The sequence below is a fragment of the Nelusetta ayraudi genome, unplaced genomic scaffold (genome assembly GCF_046127955.1).
Source record: "Nelusetta ayraudi isolate G7.1 ecotype Tasmania unplaced genomic scaffold, CSIRO-AGI_Nayr_v1 ptg000027l, whole genome shotgun sequence".
NCBI lineage: Eukaryota > Metazoa > Chordata > Actinopteri > Tetraodontiformes > Monacanthidae > Nelusetta > Nelusetta ayraudi.
The window spans coordinates 1,080,558-1,101,387 of NW_027466077.1; the positions used below are offsets into that span (position 1 = coordinate 1,080,558).

Here is a 20,830-nt window from a genome sequence, read left to right on the forward strand (position 1 = left end):
TGGGTTTTTTTTCTTCAATTTTCAGTCAGTCACAAGCCACAAAGAAAATATCGACAAATAATTCTGATCAAAACCATGTATTTTTTATTTATTTATTACAGTTTAGTTCTCTATACAGCCCTTTCAGACAGTTATTTACATGTAAAGTATATTTCGGTGAATTTAAGATGCTAAGAACAAGAACGTGTCAACACAAAGGCATTACTCTGCCACCAGTGATCTCAAAATTAAGATGGTGTTAATGTTGTTTCAACAGCTTTAAGAATAAATTATGCTACATCACAGTAGTAGAGTATGGATGGACGTGATGATGAGAAATCATTGCAATCTTTTCCCCCTGGATAAAGCCACACTGCAGTGGAACACCACAGGCAAAACAACACTTTATCTGCCTTACAATGTCAAATCTAAATGTGTGCAATAGACGGACAAACAGTATAACGTATTGGATATGTAAAGACGCAAAAACATAATCCATCTGACGTACCCATATATATATAAATACCAATATAAAGCTAATTTTATAAAGTGTGATTCATACAGCGGGGATAATAGGAATGTTTTAGAACAGAAATTGCACTGTGCTCGGTTCTTCTTTTTTTCCCCTTTTCTTTTTCTTTTATTTATTTTTTTTAAGTGAATGGCATTAGAATAACAGGAAGAAATTGGACTTGAACAGCACACCCTGAACCTCAGGCCACCTTCAAACAAAAGCCTAAACATTGTGGGATACACCCTCACGGCCACAGTTTCCTGACCTCGTGCGTCAGCTGGATCTCTGGCTGGATTTAGGTAAGGTTCCATCTGGCGTGCCAGGTTAATAGTTTCCACCCAGCGCGCAAGGCGAATACTATTGGCTTAGCGCACACTGGTCCAGGGGAAAAACCTGGCCGGGTTAGCTAGCCTGGGTTGCTAATGAACAGAATCAGGGACACTAGCTTATCTCCAACCTGCACAATTAGCCAATTAATAGCTCTTAAGCTCATCTATTAACATTTTATGGCCTTACTGTAACTGCCTTGCAGAAGAATTAGCAAGTGACACGTGGATTTAGGTGCATAAATGATAGATACTGGTTTTCAAGCCTCAAGAAAGCTCAGTGAAACAGCTGTATGGGGCTATGAGCTGCGTTGTGCCATTTCTCTTCTTTGTTTGCAGGTTTCAGAACATTTGCTGAGATGTAATACCGACAGAATACTGTAATACACTCCCAAGAAAACATCCCTTGTTAAATGGACAACTGTTATCTTGCGTCCACTTCTGTGCAAACAACTATGCCAATTACTGTGTACTTTAAAATGTGACTGGCCTGCCCCAGCCAGGCTGCTCCTTTTCCCTTTTTTAATGGGAGGCAAATGATCAGACTTTAGCATCATATCCAAAAGAAGAGAATGAGAGAAAACAAACAGGCTTAACCCTGAATGCTTTATGATAAAGTGACCCTTCTTATATCCAAAATGTAAAGGCACGTGAAAAAACGGCATCAGTCAAATTACATGAATTTTCTATAAAAAGTAAACAAAAAAAAAACCCAAAAGCGAAACCACATCCACTTTCTCCCTCTTTCTGCTTTGTATTGTGCACGCACACGAGTCAGCAACTTCATTAAAACGGTTGACATCAGCTACCTTTTATAACTCTACAGACTTTGGATTAAGTATGACCTCCTGTAAAGTGCTTTGTCCGTGTGTAGGTTCATTACGTGGAGCTAGCTGTACTAAAAAGGAACAGGCCGACAACTCTGGCGTGCGCCATCTTCTCTTTTTCCCCTTTTCTGCTCTGTGTTTCCGTCAAGATTGCTTTCATTTTTCAGAGGTAACCTCCCAGACACATCAGCAGCAAGACGTGCACGGTGAGTAGATAGAGGCTGAAGAACAGCGGCATGCGCTGTCGCGAGCAGAAGGTCGCCCGGAGCATCCGCATCAGACCCGGGCCTCCTCTCCGACTCTGCGATGGGACACAGGCGGGGAAATGGAGGAGAGACGTGGCTCATCAGTCTTCATTATCGCGGCCATTTACGGTGACAGATGAGCCGCTGTGGCATACTGGGGCGGAGACTTACCCGAGTGACGGCTCCTTCTGTCGGCTCGATGAAGACGGCCGTCTCCGAGTGATCGTCGCCCTGGAGCGAGCTATATTTCGCCTTGCTGTGACTGATTTCAACCAGGGGAAACACACGCAAGTTGTCGTCAGCTGCACGTGTTCATCAAAGATTATGTGCATGAGATAAACGACTGACACATAAACACAGAGGACGCACCCTCATTATTATAAGTAAAATTAATCTAATTATTTCTTGTGTAAATGCTATGGTTTCTACCAATAATCCGTCTCTATCCTGTCACTCACCAAATTATAACTAATCAATTCCACTCAAAAACTGTACAAAATGTTGCTGGTGGCAGCTTTTAATGTCTCTTCCTAAAGCATAAAGACATCTAATCCTGTTTTAAGGGGGTTTTGTACCGTTTAAGTCGATCCTGTGCGGCCATCAGCTGCTCCTCGGTGCACAACCTCTGCTGCACCTCCTCCTCCAGTCTAAAGTGAGAAGACGATGAAGGAGAAGAGTTGGGTTCTCAGAGCTCATTGTGCCTTTTGAAGAAGCTTTCAAGCTCCTGGTGCACTTCTCACCTCCTCTGGAGCTCTTTGACCTCGGCGATGTAGGCGTGGCCGTCCAGCTGGTTCCTCTCCTGCGGGGCTCCCGGAGCACTGTCCACCTCTTCCGAACCCTGTTGACGACGTGCGATATAAACCACCTCACACGCAATCTAAAATTAAAAAGTCGGCAAGTACGGTCCACCGATTGGACCTCCTACCTCTCTCTGGTAGCGTTCCTGCTGAACTTTAGGCGTGCGAGCCCGTGCCTCCTCCAGGAGGGCGGTGAGCTGCCGCAGCTGCTGGTCGCGGTCCGACAGGGTGACCAGGGTCTGCTGCTTCAGCTGCTCTGCCTGAGCCATCCAGTCCATACGCTCCAGCCTGGACATCATGGACATAGTCAGCCAAAATAATGTATACACACGTCAGGAAAAGAAAAACTTGCATAAATATTTAATTTCTATCAGTACTTCTGTACATACAGGTACATCTTTCGGAGTACAATAACACAGTGTATTTTCCCCAACAGATAAAAAGTAGCCTCAATAAGTTTCAATAATAATACGTTACCCAAGCGGTAGTTTGCCGTACATGTAAATGTCTGGAAGCCAATGGCCACCACTTTGAGCACCTCTTGTAATTGTAGAGGCCAATGTTATCTTGTATTAATCTTGTGACGTTTATTTACGCAAGAAGCCCGGTTCCTCACCGCAAACTCTCTATCTCCTGCCTCATGCTCTGTGCCACGCCCTCCAGCTGCGTGATGACGGCCAGCATGTCTTCGTTCTTCTTCTTCTCCTCCGAGAGCTCCTGGCTGACTTTGATCAGCTCTCCGGCGCCGAGCCGAGCCAACTCCATCTTCTGCCTCTTCACTTCCGACGTCTGCCCTTCCAGCTGCTCCAGCTGCCAGGGAAAAACAAGAACCAATCACCAACCACCAATCGTGACCCGTGATTGACGTCAAACTGGTTCACTCACCAGTCTCTCCCTGTCGTTCTGCAGGGCTTGCAGTGCGTTCTTCAGCCCCCACACCTCTCCGGTGGACCCCCCTGGGCTGCTGGGGGCTGCGTGGGTGCCCGCCGTGCTGCTCTTCTCCTCCAGCCTCAGGCTCAGCTCCTTGGCCTGGTCCACCGCCTTGTCCCTGCTATCCTGGAGCGAGGCCATGGCCTTGGTGAAGGACTGGTTCTCGGCTCGGAGCTGCGCCGTGAGCTCCCTCTCCTCCAGCAGCTTCTGCTCCACGGCCAGCAGGTCCCGGGCCAGCTCCGCCACCCTCTCCTGGGCGCTCTCCGACTCGGTGCGCATCACGCCGTCCTCCCATTGCAGCTCGGACAGCTGTTTGGACTTGCTCTCCAGCTCCTGCCTGTCTCTGGACTGGGTCTCCTCCAGGGCCGCCACCTGCTCCCTGGCCGCCTGCAGCTGCTCTCGGAGCTTCTCCACCTCGGCACCCGGAGCGTCGACAGCCTGGGGCACTGACCGGAGGTCATCAGCCTGCCTGGGAGTCTCCGTCTCCACTCTCCTGGCCGCCTCCTCCTCGGCCTCTTTGGCCTTGCCGATGCTCCTTAATTGGCTTTCCAGGTCCTTCCGCTCCTGTTCCAGCGAGGCGATGCGCTCCTGCTGAGCCGCCAGGAGCTGTCTGTGCTGCGAGTCTTTCATGCTCAGGACCTGGTTGAGTTCGTCGCGGTAGCCGTGCAGGTCGGCCGACAGCTTGGCGTTCTCGGAGTACAGGTCGTCCCTCTGGACCAGCAGAGAGCGCAGCTCCTCTTTCACGCTGTTGTTCTCTCCCGCCGCCTCTTGAATCAAAGCGTCCTTCTCCATAATCACCTGGAAACCATGACAAAATATACATTTATATTTTTCATACTGATCTCTTAAACAAGTACACACACAGATAAGATTTTTCTTTCTCTTTTCTTTTTTTTTTATACCTCCAAGTGTTTCTCTTCCAGCTGTTTGTACATGTTGAGGACTCTGTCCCGGTCGTCCTGCAGGGAGCCCATGGCCTTGGTGAAGGAGAGCAGCTTGGCCTTCGCACTGCTGCTCTCCTCCTCCGCCTGGCGCAGCTTCTCCTCCACGCGCCGCAGTTCTACTCGCCTCTGCTCCAGCTCCTCCTCGGCTCCTCGCGCTCTGCTTTCGGCCTCCTTTCGTGCCTCTTCTGCAGCCTAACATGCAAATGAACACACGGAGGGAGCGGTTACGTTTTCTAAACCATCTCGCCCAGAGATTGAGGGTAAAATCTGTGTGCGAGCCCAGGAGGTAAATACCTCAGCGACGGCCTGCTCCTTCTCTCCCAGCATCTCCACCTCCCTTCTCTCCTTCTCATGCAGCTCCTCCTGCAGGTTCTCCATCAAGGCTTTGGAGGAGCGCAGGTCCATCTCCAGCTGCTCCACGCTCAGGCACAGCCGCCTCTCCTCCGCCTCCCTCTGCCCGAGCTCCGCCCTCGCCTGCTCCACTTCTGCCTGCAGACGGGCCACGGCCTCCTCCAGGGCTCTGGCCCTCTGAAGGAGCCCCTCCGACTCCCTCCTCAGGTCGCGCGCTTCGCCTCGACTCAACTCCAGCTCAGCTGTGGTTTGCTCAAGGGAGCTCTTCTCCTCCTGGAGAGCAGCCTGGCACTCCGCCGCCTTCTTCTCCTCCTCCTCAAGTTTCAGTTGCATCTCCTTACCGGCTTTCTCCAGTCTGAGAGAGAAAAAACATCTCAAGTCCTGAGCTGAACATTATTTAATGGTAAGCAAAATGGAATTCAGCATTTTTTTCCTTACCTGCCCACTGTCTGCTGCAGTTCCTCCTTGAGTGCAGACTCCCTCTGAAGCTGCTCCGCCAGCTCCTTCGCACGTGTCTCAGCCTCCCGGAGCTCTGCCTCCTTCCCTTGCAGTGCGCCGTTGAAACGGGCCTCCCACTGCTTGGTCTCGTCCAGCACCCTGTCGCGGTCGTCCTGCAGCGAGGACATGCAGCGAGAGAAGGCGGCCAGCCGGGCCAGCGACTCGTCCAGCCGGGCCTGGGTCTTCTGCACCCGCACCTCGGCCCTCTCGGCCGCCTCCCGGGCCTCCGCCGCCGCGTCCTCCTCCTTGTCCCGCTCATTGTACGCGTCCTCCAGCCGCAGCTCCATATCCTTCAGCTCGGCCCCCAATCGGAACCTCACAGAGTCCAGGGTCTGCTCCGCTTCCTCCTTCAGAGCAGCTTCCCTCTGCTGGATGCTCTTCTCCAGGGTCGTCTTCTCCTCCGCGCTCCGCCTCTCCTGCGCCTGGGCTTCCTCCAGCCTGAACCTGCAGCTCATCAGCTCTGCCTCGACGCCCCTCAGCTCCTCTGTGGTTTTGGACACCTCCAGCTGGGACGCATCCAGCTTGCTCTGCAGCTCGTCTCGGCCGAGCTGCAGCGCCTTTGTCTCCCTCCCCAGCTCGCTGATCCGCTCCTGGTACTGTATGGAGTCCTTCTGCAGCTGGCGCACCTCCAACTGCTTCTCCCTCAGCAGCTCCTCCAGTTGTCGGGCTCGGCTTTGGCTGCCCTCCTTCACCCTCTGAGCAGACCTCAGCTGCTGCTCCAGCTCTCTCTGCTTGCCGGATTCGGCCTCTGCCTCGGCCCTCTCCCTCTGGGCCTGCCTCATGTCCTCCTCCAGGCGGGCAGCCCGGTCGCTGGCGCCCTGGGCCTCGGCCTCGGCCTCGGCCCGCTCCCTCTCCAACGTCTCCACCTGTTGTTGCAGGCGGGCCAGGTGCTCGCGTTTGTCCGCCGCCTCCTGCTGGTAGCCTGCAATGCTCCCGTTGAGCTGAGCCAGCTGGTTCATCAGACGCTCCTCCAGGTTGTCCTTATCGGCCTCCAGGCTGCTGAGCAGCTCCTTGAACTGAGCCTCCCTCCTTGAACCCTCTTCAATCAGACTCCTCTCCCTCTCTATGCTCTCTTGGAGGCTCCTCTGTAGCTCCTCCCTCTCCTTGTTCTCCTGAGCATCTTGCTCAGGAGCAGCCAGTCCAGCTTCAAGTTCAGGCGTCTCGACAGTCGCCACAACCTCTGTCAGTTTATCCTCACTTGAGACTTGAGGGTCTGCTTCTTCTGTTTCCTCAGTGGTTTCTGGAGGTGTTTGTTGTGGATCTTCTGCCGCAGTACTTTGGTCAACCGGCAACCCCTCTCTGACTAAATGCTGATCTTCGTCTTCATTCTGGCTGAGAAGAGGTTCTGCGCTGGTCATTGTGAGTGTGTCTGATTGTCGGGCAGTGATGACGTCCTCCACTACAGCAGTAGACTGAGAAACGTGCTCCTCTTTCTCGACTGTTTGAGTAGCTAATTTCTCCCTCAGCTCCTCAACTTGCTGCCCTAAAGAGTCTCGCTCTTGGACCGCAGCCGCCAATTCTTCTCTCACAGCCTCCATCTCATCCTGAAGTCTCTCCACCTCGGCTTTTAGGGCCGTGTCCTCTCGCTTAGTCCCCGTCCTCTCCTGCATCTCCCGAAGCCTTTCATTCTCCTCCTCCAGGTCCGAAATCTTCTGCTGCTTCGTCTTGGCAAACTTCCTCATCTTGTCCTTCACTGTCTCCACCTCCTTCTGCGCCTCCGCCGCCTGCCTCTCCGTCTCCTGCCTGGCCGCCTCGTGCGTCCTCACCTTGGCCGCGATCTCCTGCCTCTCCTGCCGGGCAGCCTCCAGGACGCGCCTCACCCGCTCGGCCTCGTCGCTCACATTCTCGTACGACTTGAGCAGTGTCTCGTACTCCTCCCTCATGCCCTGGACCTTGTCCTCCCACTCCCTGCACTGTCTGGCCGCCTTGTCCGTCGCCAGCTCCGCCTCCCTCCTGCAGGCGTCCTTCTCCGTCCCGAGGCCCTCCATGGCCAGCTTGAGGCTCTCGCACGAGGAGCCCAGACTTTGATTCTCGAGCAGCATCCGGTCGACCTCGTCGATCAGCCGAGCTCTCTCCACCTTCAGCTTCTCGAGCTCCTCCTCGGTGAACTCTGCTCTTCGCTGCAGCTCTGCCGCCAGCTCCACGCTCGCAGCCAGTTGCTCCTTCTGACTTTTGTTTTCCTTCAGGGCTTCCTTGCGAGAGATGAGCGCTGCCTGAAGCTTCCGCTGGAGCTGCTGAACCTTTGCCTCGCTGTCTTTGTCCTCCTCTTGCTTCTGAGGGACCTCCACCTCCAGCCGCTGGGTCTTTTCTTGCTCCGTCCTCAGCTCCTCCTCCAGAGAAGAGATCAGCTGGTCCTTCTCGGACACAGTGTCCTGCAATGAGTGCATGAGGGAGTTCTGATCGCCAAGCTGCTGACCCAACTCGGCGATCTCCTTGTTCTTCTGGTCAAGGAAGTGCTTGAAGTCCTCCACTTCTGCCTGCAGGCCTGCAATGGAGGCCGTGGAATCTGCAGACGCTTCTTTGGCCGCCGCCTCCAGCTCCGCTCTCAGGGCTTCGACGTAGGACTCTGCATTCTGCTGTTTCTGCCTGAGTTCATCCACTTCCTCCGAGAGCGCATCAATCTGCCTCTCCTTGTCTCGCAGGGCCTGTAGGTCTTCGCTGACATCCAGCAGCTCCTTCTCTTTCAGCGACAGGTTAACCTGGGTCTCCTGAAGCTGCTTCTCCAGCTCTGCATTTGCCATCCGCACTGCCTCTATTTCTTCTCTGAGAGCTTCCAGAGGTTCCTCCATTTGTGCAGCAGGACGCTCTGGTGTCTCTGCAGGACGTTGGGGAGGTTCAACGGACTGTGTCTCAGGTGGAGCAAAGTCCTCCCAGTCCTCCTGCACCCAGTCGCCCGCCTGCTGCTTTTCTAACTTCTCCACCAGTTGTGTTGCCTCTTGCTGAGGGACATCTTCTCTTTCGGCCAATGCCTTCTCCTCTAGTTCTCTCAACTTGGTCAGGAGAACCTCCTGCTCGCTGATCTGCGCCTCAAAGCGCTCCACCAGCTCGTTGTATTCTTCTTTTTGCTGCTTCAGCTGGTCCCGGTGGTGCCTGTCCTTCTCCTTGGCCTTGCGGATTGTCTCCTTTCGCGACTCTTGCGCCTCCTGAACTTTTTTCTGCAGGGATTCGCACTCGGCCTCCAGCGAGGTCACCTGAGACTGCAACTGAGCTGTCTCGGAGGACTGCTGGGAGCTTGCAGCCTCCTCACTGAGCTTTTCATTTAAAGCAAGCGTATCACGAAGAACTTTATCCTGCTGGTTCAATTTCAGCTCAAGATTGGCCACCTCCTCCTCTTTGAATCCCAGCGTCTGCTCAAGTTGTGCGAGTTTGACTTCCATGTCGATGAAATCCTGTGCGCGAGTTCGTTCCTCCTCTGGGCCCATCGCACCAGTTGCCCCTGCTGCTGTTTCATCTTGCACTTTCACTGCCTTTGCTTCCGCCTCCAGGTTGGCGACCTTCTTCATGAGCTCTTTGCGCTGCACAAGTGCCGCCTGCAGCTTCTTTTTCATGGTGGTGCACTGGGTTTCCATGACTGCTTTCTCCTGCCGCAGCCTGGAGACTTCGTCCTCTGTGCCACCAGCCGACTCTTCACAGCTCACCCTCTCATCTTTCACCTTCTCCAGTTCCACAATTTGCTCCATGAGTTTACCGACTTTGCTGTCCACAAGGAATTTCTCTTCCTCCGCTTGGAGGAGCTTTGCAGACATGCTGTCGTTCAGCTCCGTCACCTGCTGCTCTTTTTGACTTAAAAGCAGCTGCAGCTCGCTGATCTCGCTGTCCTTCATCGACAGGGTGTCATTGTTGAGCTCCGACGTCTGAGAGTATTCCAACACGCTGGTTTCCATTTCCTGGAGCCTCCTCTCCAGCTCTGAAGCGAGGAGCGCCCGGTCCTCCAGCTGGGCGCTCAGCATCCCCAGTCGGCCCTCCTGCTCACTGTAAGCCTGGCGGGCAGTTTCCAGATCACTCTGCAGCTCCTGGATCTTCTCCTCCTTGGATTTAGCAGCGCTATTTAAAATGTCCACCTGTTCCTCTAGAAGCTGCATTTCAACAGCGTGTTTCTCCACTGTGGAGCTGCTCCACTGAGAAACCTCTTCCGCCTGCTCCCTGGCTGATCTCAGTTCTGCGGCCAAACCACCGGCCTGAGCATCAGCCTCTTCTTTAGCAGCGGAGAGCAAACACATCTCCTCTTCCAGACTTCTGACTTTCTCCTGAGAGTCTGCCGCCTCCTCTCGGAGCCTCTGAAGCTCCGCCAGGAGCTCGCTATACTTCTTCTGCAACGCTTCGGCTAAGGCCTGAGCAAACACCTGACCGGGGGATCCACCGCCATCACCATCATCATCTCCAGCGGCGGAGGACAAACCCCTCTGAGTCACGTGAACTTGCACCGTCTCTCGAATGACGACGGAGGACGACTCCGCTTGGACTGTGGAGGTTTCCGTTCCCATGCTCGTCGTCTCCCATGACTGCAGCTGTAGCTGGCCGAAGTCCTGCAGCATGGACGGCCACTCTTGGCCTCCATCCTGATTGACGGCCTCCAGGAGGGTCCAGCTGCTGTGGGCCACCTCCGAGTCACTGCTGGCCACCATCTCGTCTGAGGAGGTCACCTTGGACTCATCCGGAGACTCGGACTGGTGTCCGAGGAGCTCCGGGCTGCTCTCGGTATTGACAGAGAGGACCGAGGTGTCCTCTGCGATTAGAGTCGTCTCGTCCTCCTGGCCGTCTTCCACTGAGTCGGGACCTGATGGAGGGTCGTCGTGTGGGGGCAGGCCGGGGTCAGGAAACTCGTCTGGATTCTGTTGGTAGGTTTCAGAAGACGGAGCCCCGTCAGATTTGTGCTCTTCGGCCATCCGGAGCGACTCCTGCAAAGCGAGAAGCTCGTTGTCCCTTTCAAGTAACTGCTGCTCCAGCTCCAGTATCCGCGCTGCAAAAAATTAAACAAAGGAGAACAAATACAACAAACATTTTGTTTTAGTCTGTGGATGCTAAAATGGGCTGAGGCTGTCTGCAGCTTTGCAAAGTTCTTACATATTAGTTCATATTCGTACTGACTTCTCACAAAAAACAGAGCAAAAGTATGTTTTCTTTTTGTTTTTTTACCTTGGTTTGCCTCAGATGCTTCTACTTGTAGTGATTCAGTAACATCTTTTCTTTCTGACATCTGAAACAGGAAACAGAAACCCAAAAGTCATTGATGCTTGCAGGACTGAAGACTGGGAAGTTTTGAAAACAGAACAGAGCAGAAACAAGCCTTTCTCTCAAAACTATATGACTGTCGTCAGATTTTAAATCTATGTCAGTGTAATGCGCGCACACACACACACACACACACACACACACACACACACACACACACACACACACACACACACACACACACACACACACATTACGGTTGAAGGTCGGCTAGGACAGACGCTCATAGCAGTTGCTCACAGCAGACGGGATTAGACACACCTCCTCTCTGCGGCGTCGTGTTAAATCCCGTCTATGACCCTGCCCACTGTCTGCTCTTGGACTGACTTACCAGCAGGCCAGACAACTGGGCTAAGGGAACGAGGCCTGCCCTCTTCTGAAAACCAAGCCTGCTTCTGCGAGACTCTCACTCTGCAGCTCTCAGGTTTTCAGGCCCATAGCAGGAAGTCATTGCCAAGTCATTGTGAGGGGTTTACAGGAAATGCTTTACTACAATGACTCTGGTTTAAAGTTTAGCTAGATGTAATGTTTATGACTCCTCAGCACTGACCGTTTCAATCTGCTCTTCCAGCTCCTGTGTCCTGGCTGAAGCTTCCTCTTGTTCTTCAGTCTTCTTGTCCAGTTGTTCTAAAAAAAACAATCACAAGTCATAATCAGACTTGATACTAACGAACACATGATCCTGTCAATTGATTTTTTTTTTTTCTTACCCTGAAGGGTTTCCATGTGGTGGCAGAGCTCATCACAGCGTTCCTGAGTCTGACCGTGTTCAGCTCTCAGCTTCATCAGTTGGTCCTGAATGGACTGCACAGTGTGGACCAACACTGAGGGGTCAGCAGGGAAGGGGACTTCTACTTCTTCTACTTCTTCTTCTGCAGCCTTGGGTTGAAGTTGCCTCCAGAGTTGGGCCAAGATCTCCTCGTTCTTCCGGAAGTCCTCTCCTTCTTGCTCCAGTTTCTCCGCTTCTGACTTCTCCGTCTCGGAGGCGTCCGGACTGGCACGCTCGGCTGCCTCCCTCATTAGTGTGAGCTCATGCTGGAGGCGATCTATTTCCGCCCTGTCCCTCTCCGACGCTTCCTGGCCCGCCCGGACCGCTGCGATCTCGGCCTCTTTCATCAGAGCCAGCTCCGTCTCCAGCCTGGCAACTTCCACCTTCTCCGTCTCCAGAGCCTCCTGACCGATGTGCTCCGCCTCCCTCAGAGACACCAGCTCGCTTCCTTGCCTCGCTAACTCGGCATTCTCCGCTCGCATGGCCTCCAGGCTGCTTCTGAGGGCGGCGAGCTCCGCGTCAGCCCTGCCGGCCTGCTCGGCCCACTGCTGGCCGTCCTCCTCCCTCCTCCGGACGGCCTCGGCCAGCTCCTGCTCCATCTGCCGGAACTGAGCAGTCAAGATCTGAGCGGGGAGACAACGAGGCAGAAAGATGTGAGTGGGCGTGTGTGTGGCCGTGCTGGCTCAGGCAGACAATGCATAATAATCATGTGCCATCATCAGGATGCAGGCCGCTCTTGTTTGAACAGTGTTTTTAAACCCGGTCGGGGCGGTATTAAATGTCCTCCGACAGGTTGAGCGCTATCAGCGCTGGGGGACTCGAACTGCGTGACTGGCATGTGGAACAACCGGATGTCACACCTGTTTTTGTTGGTCAGCGCTGCTCACTTCCTGCTGCAGCATTTCCAGCACCTGAGAGCGAGAGTTGAAGGCCTCCTCCAGCTCCTCACACCGCTGCCGAGACTGACGAAGGGCCTAACACACACACACACACACACACACACACACACACACACACACACACACACACACACACACTTACTTCATTGTTCCATGTTTGTAGAATGACTGATGCATAAAATGTTTAAAAGATTGCAAAACATTTGCAAACATTCTTTCATATTATTTCTTAAAACTGCTCTTAAAATGACTCAACCTCTTTTTTTCTTTTTAACCATCATTGCATTTATACAATATTTGTCTATTTCTGTTGTATTCTTCAGTAATTGAGACATTCAGCTGCAGCAAGCTTATGAAGTCGAGCAGAGACAAACAACTGTCGAAGAGTAGAGGTCAGTTTCTTTGGAAACCTGTAATAAGGTCATTTTGAGTATTTCTTGCCTCTTGTACCTGCTGCAGTTCGGCATCATCCTGAGACTGAGCCGTGACATTCAGCAGCTCTTCTTCGTGTTTCTGGACCTGCTCCTGGAAACGCACGTCCTTCTCACAGACCACAGCCTGAAGTTTCAGCAGCTGGGGAACAAAACCACAACAGGATCAGAGGTTCTCCTAAAACTAAGAGAAATCAGAAAAATTGACAAACTTCCAAGTCACCTGCTCGTTGTAGGCGGCCTCCTTCTCCTCAAGCAGCTGTTCGGTGTTGCGGAGTCGCTCCTGCAGCTGTCTGTTGTTGACTTCCTCCTCGCTCAGCTTGTTCTTCAGTTCCTGGATCTCCTCTTCGGCGCCTCCCGTAAAGGAGCTCTCTGGACTCTGCTGCAGACCAAACGGGTGTCAGTCACTTCTGACAGATTTGCTCATGCTGATGTTTCTGCTTCACTCGGACTCACGGTTGCTCCTCCTTGCCCTTTGAGCTCACTGATCTGCTTGTTGAGAGAAGCCATCTTGGCCTTGGCCTGCAGCTTGAGTTTGGTGAAGCGAGCGTCGAGCTCCTCCTTCTCGCTCTGCAAATAAACAACAACAACAACAAAAGAAAGCACAGCTCAGTCTCTTTTGAACAAATCAAACTGAACCCTGCAACAAAATCGTAATGAACGACCTCCGGCCTGCCACCTGCCTTGAACTGAGCATCTTTGTTTGCCAGCTCTGTGTCTTTCTCGGTGAGCTGAGTGTCTTTGCCCCGGATGAGTCCCTTCAGCTGGACCACCAGTTGTTCCAGGTGAGCCAGCCTCTCCATCACCTCCTCAGGTGGCTCAGACTCGCCTGGAGCCTGATCGTCCTCCACAGGGATCTGAGGCACCAGCTCGCCCTGGCCATGGACAAAAAAATATACATTATTTTATATTTTAACCAGTTTTCTAACATACTTTTATTTTTTTAAATACATATTCCGTGTTGGTTGTTCACCTGTGTGTCTCCATCTGTGCCCTCCTCTCCAGAGAGCTCCTGGAGGACTGTGGCCAGCCGGCTGAACATGAAGATGGCACTCTGACAGAGGGAAAAATTAGGTTTGAGGCTTCGATTTTTAAATGAAAGAAGATCGTGTCTGCTATATAAAAATATTCCACTTGGTGCATTTGTCCTGCTTTTTTCACGTCAACTGTGGTTGAAATAGTTGCATCCCCTCTCCTTCTGAATTCCACTGTCTTCACAAATTCAGCAGCTGATGTTCCTTATTTTCATCATTTATAGCAGCATAAATTCAGACTATAGTTAAACCTGATGTTATGCTTGCAGTGCGCTGTCATCACACATTCCCAAAGAACAGCTTGAAGTGCCACCTGACGCTGACGCCGAGTGACACGTCCTCCTCAAGGTGTGAAAACACACACACACACACACACACACACACACACACACACACACACACACACACACCACAGCATATTAACTGAATTTCACTTTTGGAAGCTAATTATATTTGTGGTCAGTGACTCTAATGCTTTGTACTGTCGCTGAGCGTATTAGTCACTGGTTTTTATGGTTTAAATAAACTTCCCTTTAAAACATTTTATGGCCTAAACTTAAGATTGAGATGTATTATAAGATTGTGTAAATCTCACCTTGGACTAAAATGTAATAAACACTGTATGGTTATACAAATTGTAACACAATTGCAACTCACGTGTCAACAAACCTCTGTAAAGAAATAGTAATGGCAACAGTGAGATATATGAATTGAAAACTATAATTGTATTATTATTATTAGTAGTAGTAGCAGCAGTATTATTATTATCATCATATTATTACAAGTGGAGTACTTGATGCACCATGTAAAACGTCTGTCAGTTTGTTTACTGCCACATTGGAAGGCGCTGCCAGTACAAAGCCGATATGACTTCACTCGCGTATTTTTATTTATTTATTTATTTTTTTATCGTATTTATCTCGGCTAATATCTAATTTTTCACCAAAATTGAACGCAACGCATTGTCAGGCAACCCCAACTCCGTGAGCTCCGAGCCGAGGCGGACAGAGCCGAATTTCCGCGAATCCGTCGGACTTCGGGACTGCGGCTGCGCCACTCTTATTGACAACAGCACAGATTAAATAGCTTGCTAACGCAAAATTCGACTGCGAATTTATTCCAGCGAGTGGATGGCGATGATTTTTTTGTTTTTTCTCGACGGGGAACAGTCACACCTGGAGATCCAGAAGACGGCGCCGTGAGCAGCAAACTCTGTGAAAGCAGCCAGTCGTTGACGTTGGCTGTAGTTTACACGTTTGCAGTGAGTTAGCTCGTTGCTGCCTAGCTGGCTAACGCCGATCACTCGCAAAGGAGAACAGACAGCTTCTTTAAAATCCGCCTCTGCCTCCTTCGATCTCCGCATGACGGCGATCCAGTGCAGCCGAGTGACCGACGTGTTTTGCGGACGGATTGGCATTTGACTCACCCGTGCGTGTGCTTCCCCGGTAAATGGTCCTGCTTTTTTTTATTATTTGATATATTTCCTCGGATGGATGTCAGTGCATAGCCACATCACCAAACATTCCCGGAAACAAAACTTCCGCGTTTCTGATTGGACGGTGGCGATCTGCGCACGCAAGGGACCGTCTGCAATTTAGAAGACGTCGATTCCTTTCAAGCGAAGGGACGCGTTCTGCGTAGACATCAAGAAAAAAAAAATAAAAAAAATAGTGGGCCAAAAATGGACACTTGATCAACAGACATTTTCAGCATTTGGAACCTGGTAATTAAAAGTTTGTGAAGATGGCAGTGCACGATCAGAGGGTGAATCTGATCATCAACCAGGGCAGGCAGCTGGGGAGGAGCCTGGTGCTGTTGGCCCACTACACCACAGTGTTTGTGGCCTTTGTGGGTCGCACTGTGCAGTGGATGGTGCACGCTGTGGAGTGGACCGGCCTGTTTGCCCGCTACACTCTCTCGGTGTTTGACTCTGTCTACAGACTTCTGCTCTGGGGGAAAAGGAAATCCGTTGCTGGCGGTGCCAGAGAGCTGTGCCAGAGCTCAGACTTGGAGCCACAATGAGTCGTGTTAAACGACCGTCCCCTGAACACGCTAAAGACAAAAGTTGTGAACTTATGAAACGTGTAAAGAATGACAAAAGAAAGAAACAAGGCCTTAATGAAGTCCAAAAAGTTGTTTATTAGCTCTCTCAATGTAGTCTTAGTGTTTTATTCACATGTATGGCATTGTATATTCCATATTTTATTTACATTGAAATGTCTGTGAGACCAACTTTTTAGTAATTTGTGTTGGAAGGTAAGAAAAAAAAAATCAATCTGCAGTTATTTTTGCATTTTATTTGTGTGATAATATTGCACTACGGCGAGGGTACATTTAAACTGAATCTCTGTTAGTTTAAATTGTGTACCATATTTATTTTACTATATCTTGAAATATGTTTGTAATACTATCTGTTTTGTTGATATGCAAAAAAAAAACAACACTCATCTTCTCGCTGAATGTATTCCAAAGACCACTAATTTGAGTGAATCTCTTCTGGATGGTTAACTCGTATTTAGCACAACAGTTACTTGTATAAATATGTATGTATCATGTTTTTATATCATTCTGTGTTGGAGCAGATGTGCTAAACATCAACCACAGCTTTACTGTTGCTTCCAGTAAAATGAAGTTGTATGGAACGTGCCATTTTTTATAAATGGTTTGTATATTTCTGAAAATGTACCATTGTGCTTCTGTGATGGTGTACAAATAAAATCCACGACCAAATACAGTTTGATTGAATATGTACATCGGTAATTGACATACATTGACCATTTTCTTTTCTAGATTTGGTTCGAATGTTTTGGTGTCATAGAGGCACAAAGGTAATATTTCTTTGAGGCATGTTTTTCTTAAACATCAATAATTGATCCTGCAAAGTTATAGTCAATACATTCCATCCAATGGAAAAAAGGTGAATGAGACAATAACAGGTTTTTAAAAATTATTTTTTTTTCAATGCGTCACATACTAGTCTGTATACATAAAATGTGCGCCAAGATTTTAAGTATAAAGTAATCATTATATAAGAGTGTGCAAAGCTAAAGAGCTAATGATAATTAGCATTAAGCCATTAGTGATGACGCTGCCTTTGCTCAAAGGCAAAATAACAAGCTTTGCCTACATCAGACGCAGCGTGCAGTCGCTCTACGGGTTCTAATTGTTTGAAGGGGGAATGTTTCAGTGGAATAATATTAATCATTTCTCCTCTGGCTGCAGATCTCAGTTGCTCTCGTGTTTTTCATCCGTGTCATTAGTGCACTGTGGCACGCGCACATGCTGATGCTGAACAAGTTTGTCTCTATCAGTCGGTGCTGGATGTGACTCCACGTGAGGGATGAAGTCTGTCCTGTATCGGTCAGCACTTCTGGGCCTGAGCGTGGACACGGGAAAGCCAACCTGCCCTCTTAATGGAGAGATTAAGCCGATCATCTGCATGTCCGCTTGGATCGCGGCCGGTGATTAGACAAAAGGAGAACACCGGGGGGTTGGCCGCCTCATCCCCAAATGCTGTTGGCTACAAAAGGCCGTCGCTAATCCCCACGGCAGCCTTCATCCCATTGTTGAGTGACTGTGAGGAGGGAACGCCTCCACATCACAGTAGACCCACTGGGCTGAGAGGTGCTGCAGGAGACCCACCGCTGCTGCTGCTGCTGCTGCTGCTGCTGCTGCTGCTGCTGCTGTTGTTCCCACCTGCACAGTGACGCGACTCAGGTGTTTCGAGGGGGCAAAATGGGAAACACGACGGGAAGCACCGTGGACGACCTGCAGGCGGTGGAGATGCACCTCTGGTACAAGAAGTTCATGACTGAGTGTCCGTCGGGTCAGCTCACCCTGCACGAGTTCAAGCAGTTCTTTGGCCTGCGAGGCCTGGACCCTGAGGCCAACGCCTACATCGAGCAGATGTTCCGCACCTTTGACATGAACAAGGTGAGTCATTTTGTAGGCGAAGCTTGCAGTTAGATTGAACCAGTCTGACTGTGCGGTGAAAATCTTTCCATGTTTCTGTTTTAAAAAAAACAAACCAAAAGAAATGTTGTGCTAATCATAAAATAGTGGGATATATATCCAAGGTGCACACAAGTGGAGACCTGAACAATGAGCAATTACACAGTTAAATGTTTGAAGTGACACAATTCTAATTTTCTTGTGATGATATTTATTCAAAATAATGTAAAAATATTATTTAAAATTATACATAATATATGTTAATACATATTTAATCATTTTGCAATTAATATTCTCAGTCTTCAGGAGTTTCAGGAGTTGAAAAGAATGAACTTTAAATATTTAGTTCCAAGAAAAGGTCAAAAGAAAAAAGAAAAACCCAAAGAAATTCTCTCATAGGCTGCAGTTGTTTACAAAACACCGTAAGATGCCATTACTATAAATACTAATATTAATATATATATTAACATACACATATATTGTTATATATGTTAATATATAACAACATATATGCGTTATTATCATCTGAGCAAACCTATCTAACGAATACTTCAACAAAATTCCCAGGGAATCCCATGTCAGTGCTTTGACCTTCTCCCTTTTCGAGCTGAAAAGTCCCCCATCCTCCCCAAACATCGACGTGATGTGATGTCGGGACACGTGTTCACTTCAGCAGCCCCGCAGCAACAAGCGTGCAGAACATTCTGACCTGCAATGATGCACCTACACAGTCAGCAAAGATGCGACACGGGGGAGGGTGGGAAAGGGGTCATCACGGTGTGTCTGAGTCGAGGCCCTCTATATTTAGCCTCCCCCCCCCCCCCCCCTACCTGGCCAGCACGTAAAGAAAGGGACCACACTAATCTTCGGGCATGCTCTAAACAGTGGGATTATCTGGGAGACGATACTTTAGATCTCCTGCAGATAATCCTGGATACGCCTCGTTTTCACACAGCATGGGGTTTCCAGATCAGGCTGCTGATCCGTCTCCTAAACAAACAAAACTAAACAAAACCAAAACACTCGCGCATAGACAATTTCCAGATGTTTTGAGGAGCACCCCTGTGGTTGTCGCTTGCAGGACGGCTACATAGACTTCATGGAGTACGTGGCGGCGCTCAGCCTGGTGATGCGCGGCAAGATGGAGCACAAGCTGCGCTGGTACTTCAAGCTGTACGACGTGGACGGCAACGGCTGCATCGACCGGCACGAGCTGCTCAACATCATCAAGGTGACGGCGACGCCCGCTGCTGGATCTCGTGCCGCGTTATGCTGACTGATTGATTTATTGTTATTCGGGACTGAGCCTCAGTGATAAGACAGAGACCCGTTTGTAATTGTAATGTTCATTGTTATCATTACTTTCTGCAGGCGATTCGCGCCATCAACGGCAACGACAGCCAGGACACCACGGCGGAGGATTTCACCAACCGCGTCTTTGACAGGATCGACATTAACGGAGATGGTAAGTGAAAATTCAGGGAGGAGGAATCGGTCGTGGGTGGGCGGACGGCATTTTTGGACTTGCCATCAGCTCCCAGCGCTGCCTCCAGTCCAGGAACACAACAACCACAATAAAAGATGAGAGAGAGAGAGAGAGAGAGAGAGAGAGAGAGAGAGAGAGAGAGAGAGAGAGGGAGAGAGAGAGGGAGAGAGATCCGTAGGTGGCTGCAGAACATGATGACAGCAGCTAATAAAAAAAATACTCCCTCAAAAGATGTTGGACAAACTTTTTTTTTAAACAAATGTAGACGGGTTGAAACAAGTTTGGGAAACAAATTGAAATATTTTCAGAATTTGGAAAATGAGCTAAATTTTGTTTGTAAAGCGTCCTCGGGGACAGAGGAGGCTCCAACTGTCAGTCGTGATGTTTTATCCACTTTTTATTCCATGATAGATGCTGACAATGATGTTGAAAGTTCACACTCGTCTCACTTTGATTTAGCTATGTCAGTATCATACAAACAACTGCTTATTGGCTGAGTAGGTCTAATAAAACGTGGCAAATTGAGTTTTTCTATTCTCAGCAGGATGAATGGCTAAAGCACAGCACCGCCTATTTGACAACTTTAATTCTAACCTCCCTTTGCCAGAGCGGATTGTTTGATGTGCCTCATGCAGTCACATGTCCATCTGGTGACGAAAACTTGGTGAACAAACTGGAAACAAAAATCAAGCGTGACTGTATAGGGCTCACCTTCAGTCCAAAGTGGACAATTAGATTGTGTTTAATTCCACTTCATCCAGTTGGCAGTGGCTGGAAGTGGCTGGAATGCCTCATGGAAAGCTGCAGCGTGGACGCAGAAACTCTTTCCAAAGCCAGTCAGGAGCAAATGAGCAGAAACGTCTTTTCCACGCTGACAAGCCTAATGAATTCAATAGAGAGTCAACGACTGCTTTTGTCAAGCCCTGTTAGCCCGATGTTTGTTTTTTTCCGCCCCTTTAAATGCCACCTTTGCCTCTGCCAGGTGAGCTCTCCCTGGAGGAGTTTGTGGCCGGTGCCCGCAGTGACGAGGACTTCATGGAGGTGATGATAAAAAGCCTGGACCTCGCCCACATCGTGGCCATGATAAACAGTAGGAGGCGCAGCGTCTAGGCCTCCAACCATCTGTCCGTCCTCCTTGGAAGTGCTGCCCGAGCGCTGCTTCTCCGCCCTCCAGGGGAAAAAAAAAGTCATTTACAAAAGTGAGATTTAAATTAAGATTGAATTGAATTGAATGAATCAACTGGATGTCGCTGTCGCAGGGTGTGATGCACTGCGCACACTAGCAGTTTTTCTTGTGGATGTGCAGGTTTTTTCCCCGCCTCTGGCAGAAAGACACGCACGCACTTTAAAAAAAAGAAAAAAAAAGAATTGTTTCATGCGACTCGGCGTGAGGGATAACCTCTCAGACCATCCGCCGACACCCTGGCAGGATAAAGGAGGGAGCAGAGTGGCAATTATACGCACACAATGCCGAACCAGATGTTGTTTTTGTGCAGTTCCTCCTCTGCATCGAAATTGCTCCACTCTCTGTTTACCCTGTGGGCAAACAGGAGGAGGCTTTGACTGCGCAGTGTGTTTAACCGCCACGCTAATTTGATCAAGTCAGAAAGCAGCGCT

General features: G+C 49.9%; 2 protein-coding genes across 4 annotated transcripts; one reads left to right on the forward strand and one right to left on the reverse strand.

The window, feature by feature from the left end:
* Positions 1–1,411: 1,411 nt before the first annotated feature.
* On the reverse strand, positions 1,412–15,343 carry golgb1 (golgin B1). 3 transcript variants are annotated; one of them, XM_076029986.1, is made up of 20 exons: positions 15,203–15,343; positions 13,716–13,796; positions 13,426–13,617; positions 13,199–13,312; positions 12,966–13,121; positions 12,762–12,884; positions 12,273–12,386; positions 11,354–12,035; positions 11,194–11,270; positions 10,548–10,608; positions 5,352–10,371; positions 4,857–5,268; positions 4,521–4,754; positions 3,574–4,416; positions 3,305–3,498; positions 2,817–2,976; positions 2,632–2,729; positions 2,467–2,538; positions 2,063–2,153; positions 1,412–1,947 (listed from the first exon to the last, which is right to left on the reverse strand). In XM_076029986.1, exons 2-20 carry the CDS (start codon positions 13,782–13,784, stop codon positions 1,810–1,812), a joined length of 8,850 nt encoding a protein of 2,949 aa, XP_075886101.1. In that variant the 5' UTR covers positions 13,785–13,796; positions 15,203–15,343; the 3' UTR covers positions 1,412–1,809. The 3 variants fall into 3 exon arrangements, with proteins under 3 accessions (XP_075886101.1, XP_075886099.1, XP_075886100.1); XM_076029984.1 differs by having other exon boundaries at positions 12,966–13,124; XM_076029985.1 differs by lacking the exon at positions 15,203–15,343 and having other exon boundaries at positions 12,966–13,124; positions 13,716–14,102.
* guca1aa (guanylate cyclase activator 1Aa) lies at positions 13,391–20,582 on the forward strand. Its single transcript, XM_076029992.1, has 7 exons — positions 13,391–13,527; positions 13,748–13,816; positions 14,046–14,124; positions 17,088–17,709; positions 18,809–18,958; positions 19,099–19,192; positions 20,196–20,582. Exons 4-7 carry the CDS (start codon positions 17,512–17,514, stop codon positions 20,321–20,323), a joined length of 570 nt encoding a protein of 189 aa, XP_075886107.1. The 5' UTR covers positions 13,391–13,527; positions 13,748–13,816; positions 14,046–14,124; positions 17,088–17,511; the 3' UTR covers positions 20,324–20,582.
* The last annotated feature ends 248 nt before the right edge of the window (positions 20,583–20,830 follow it).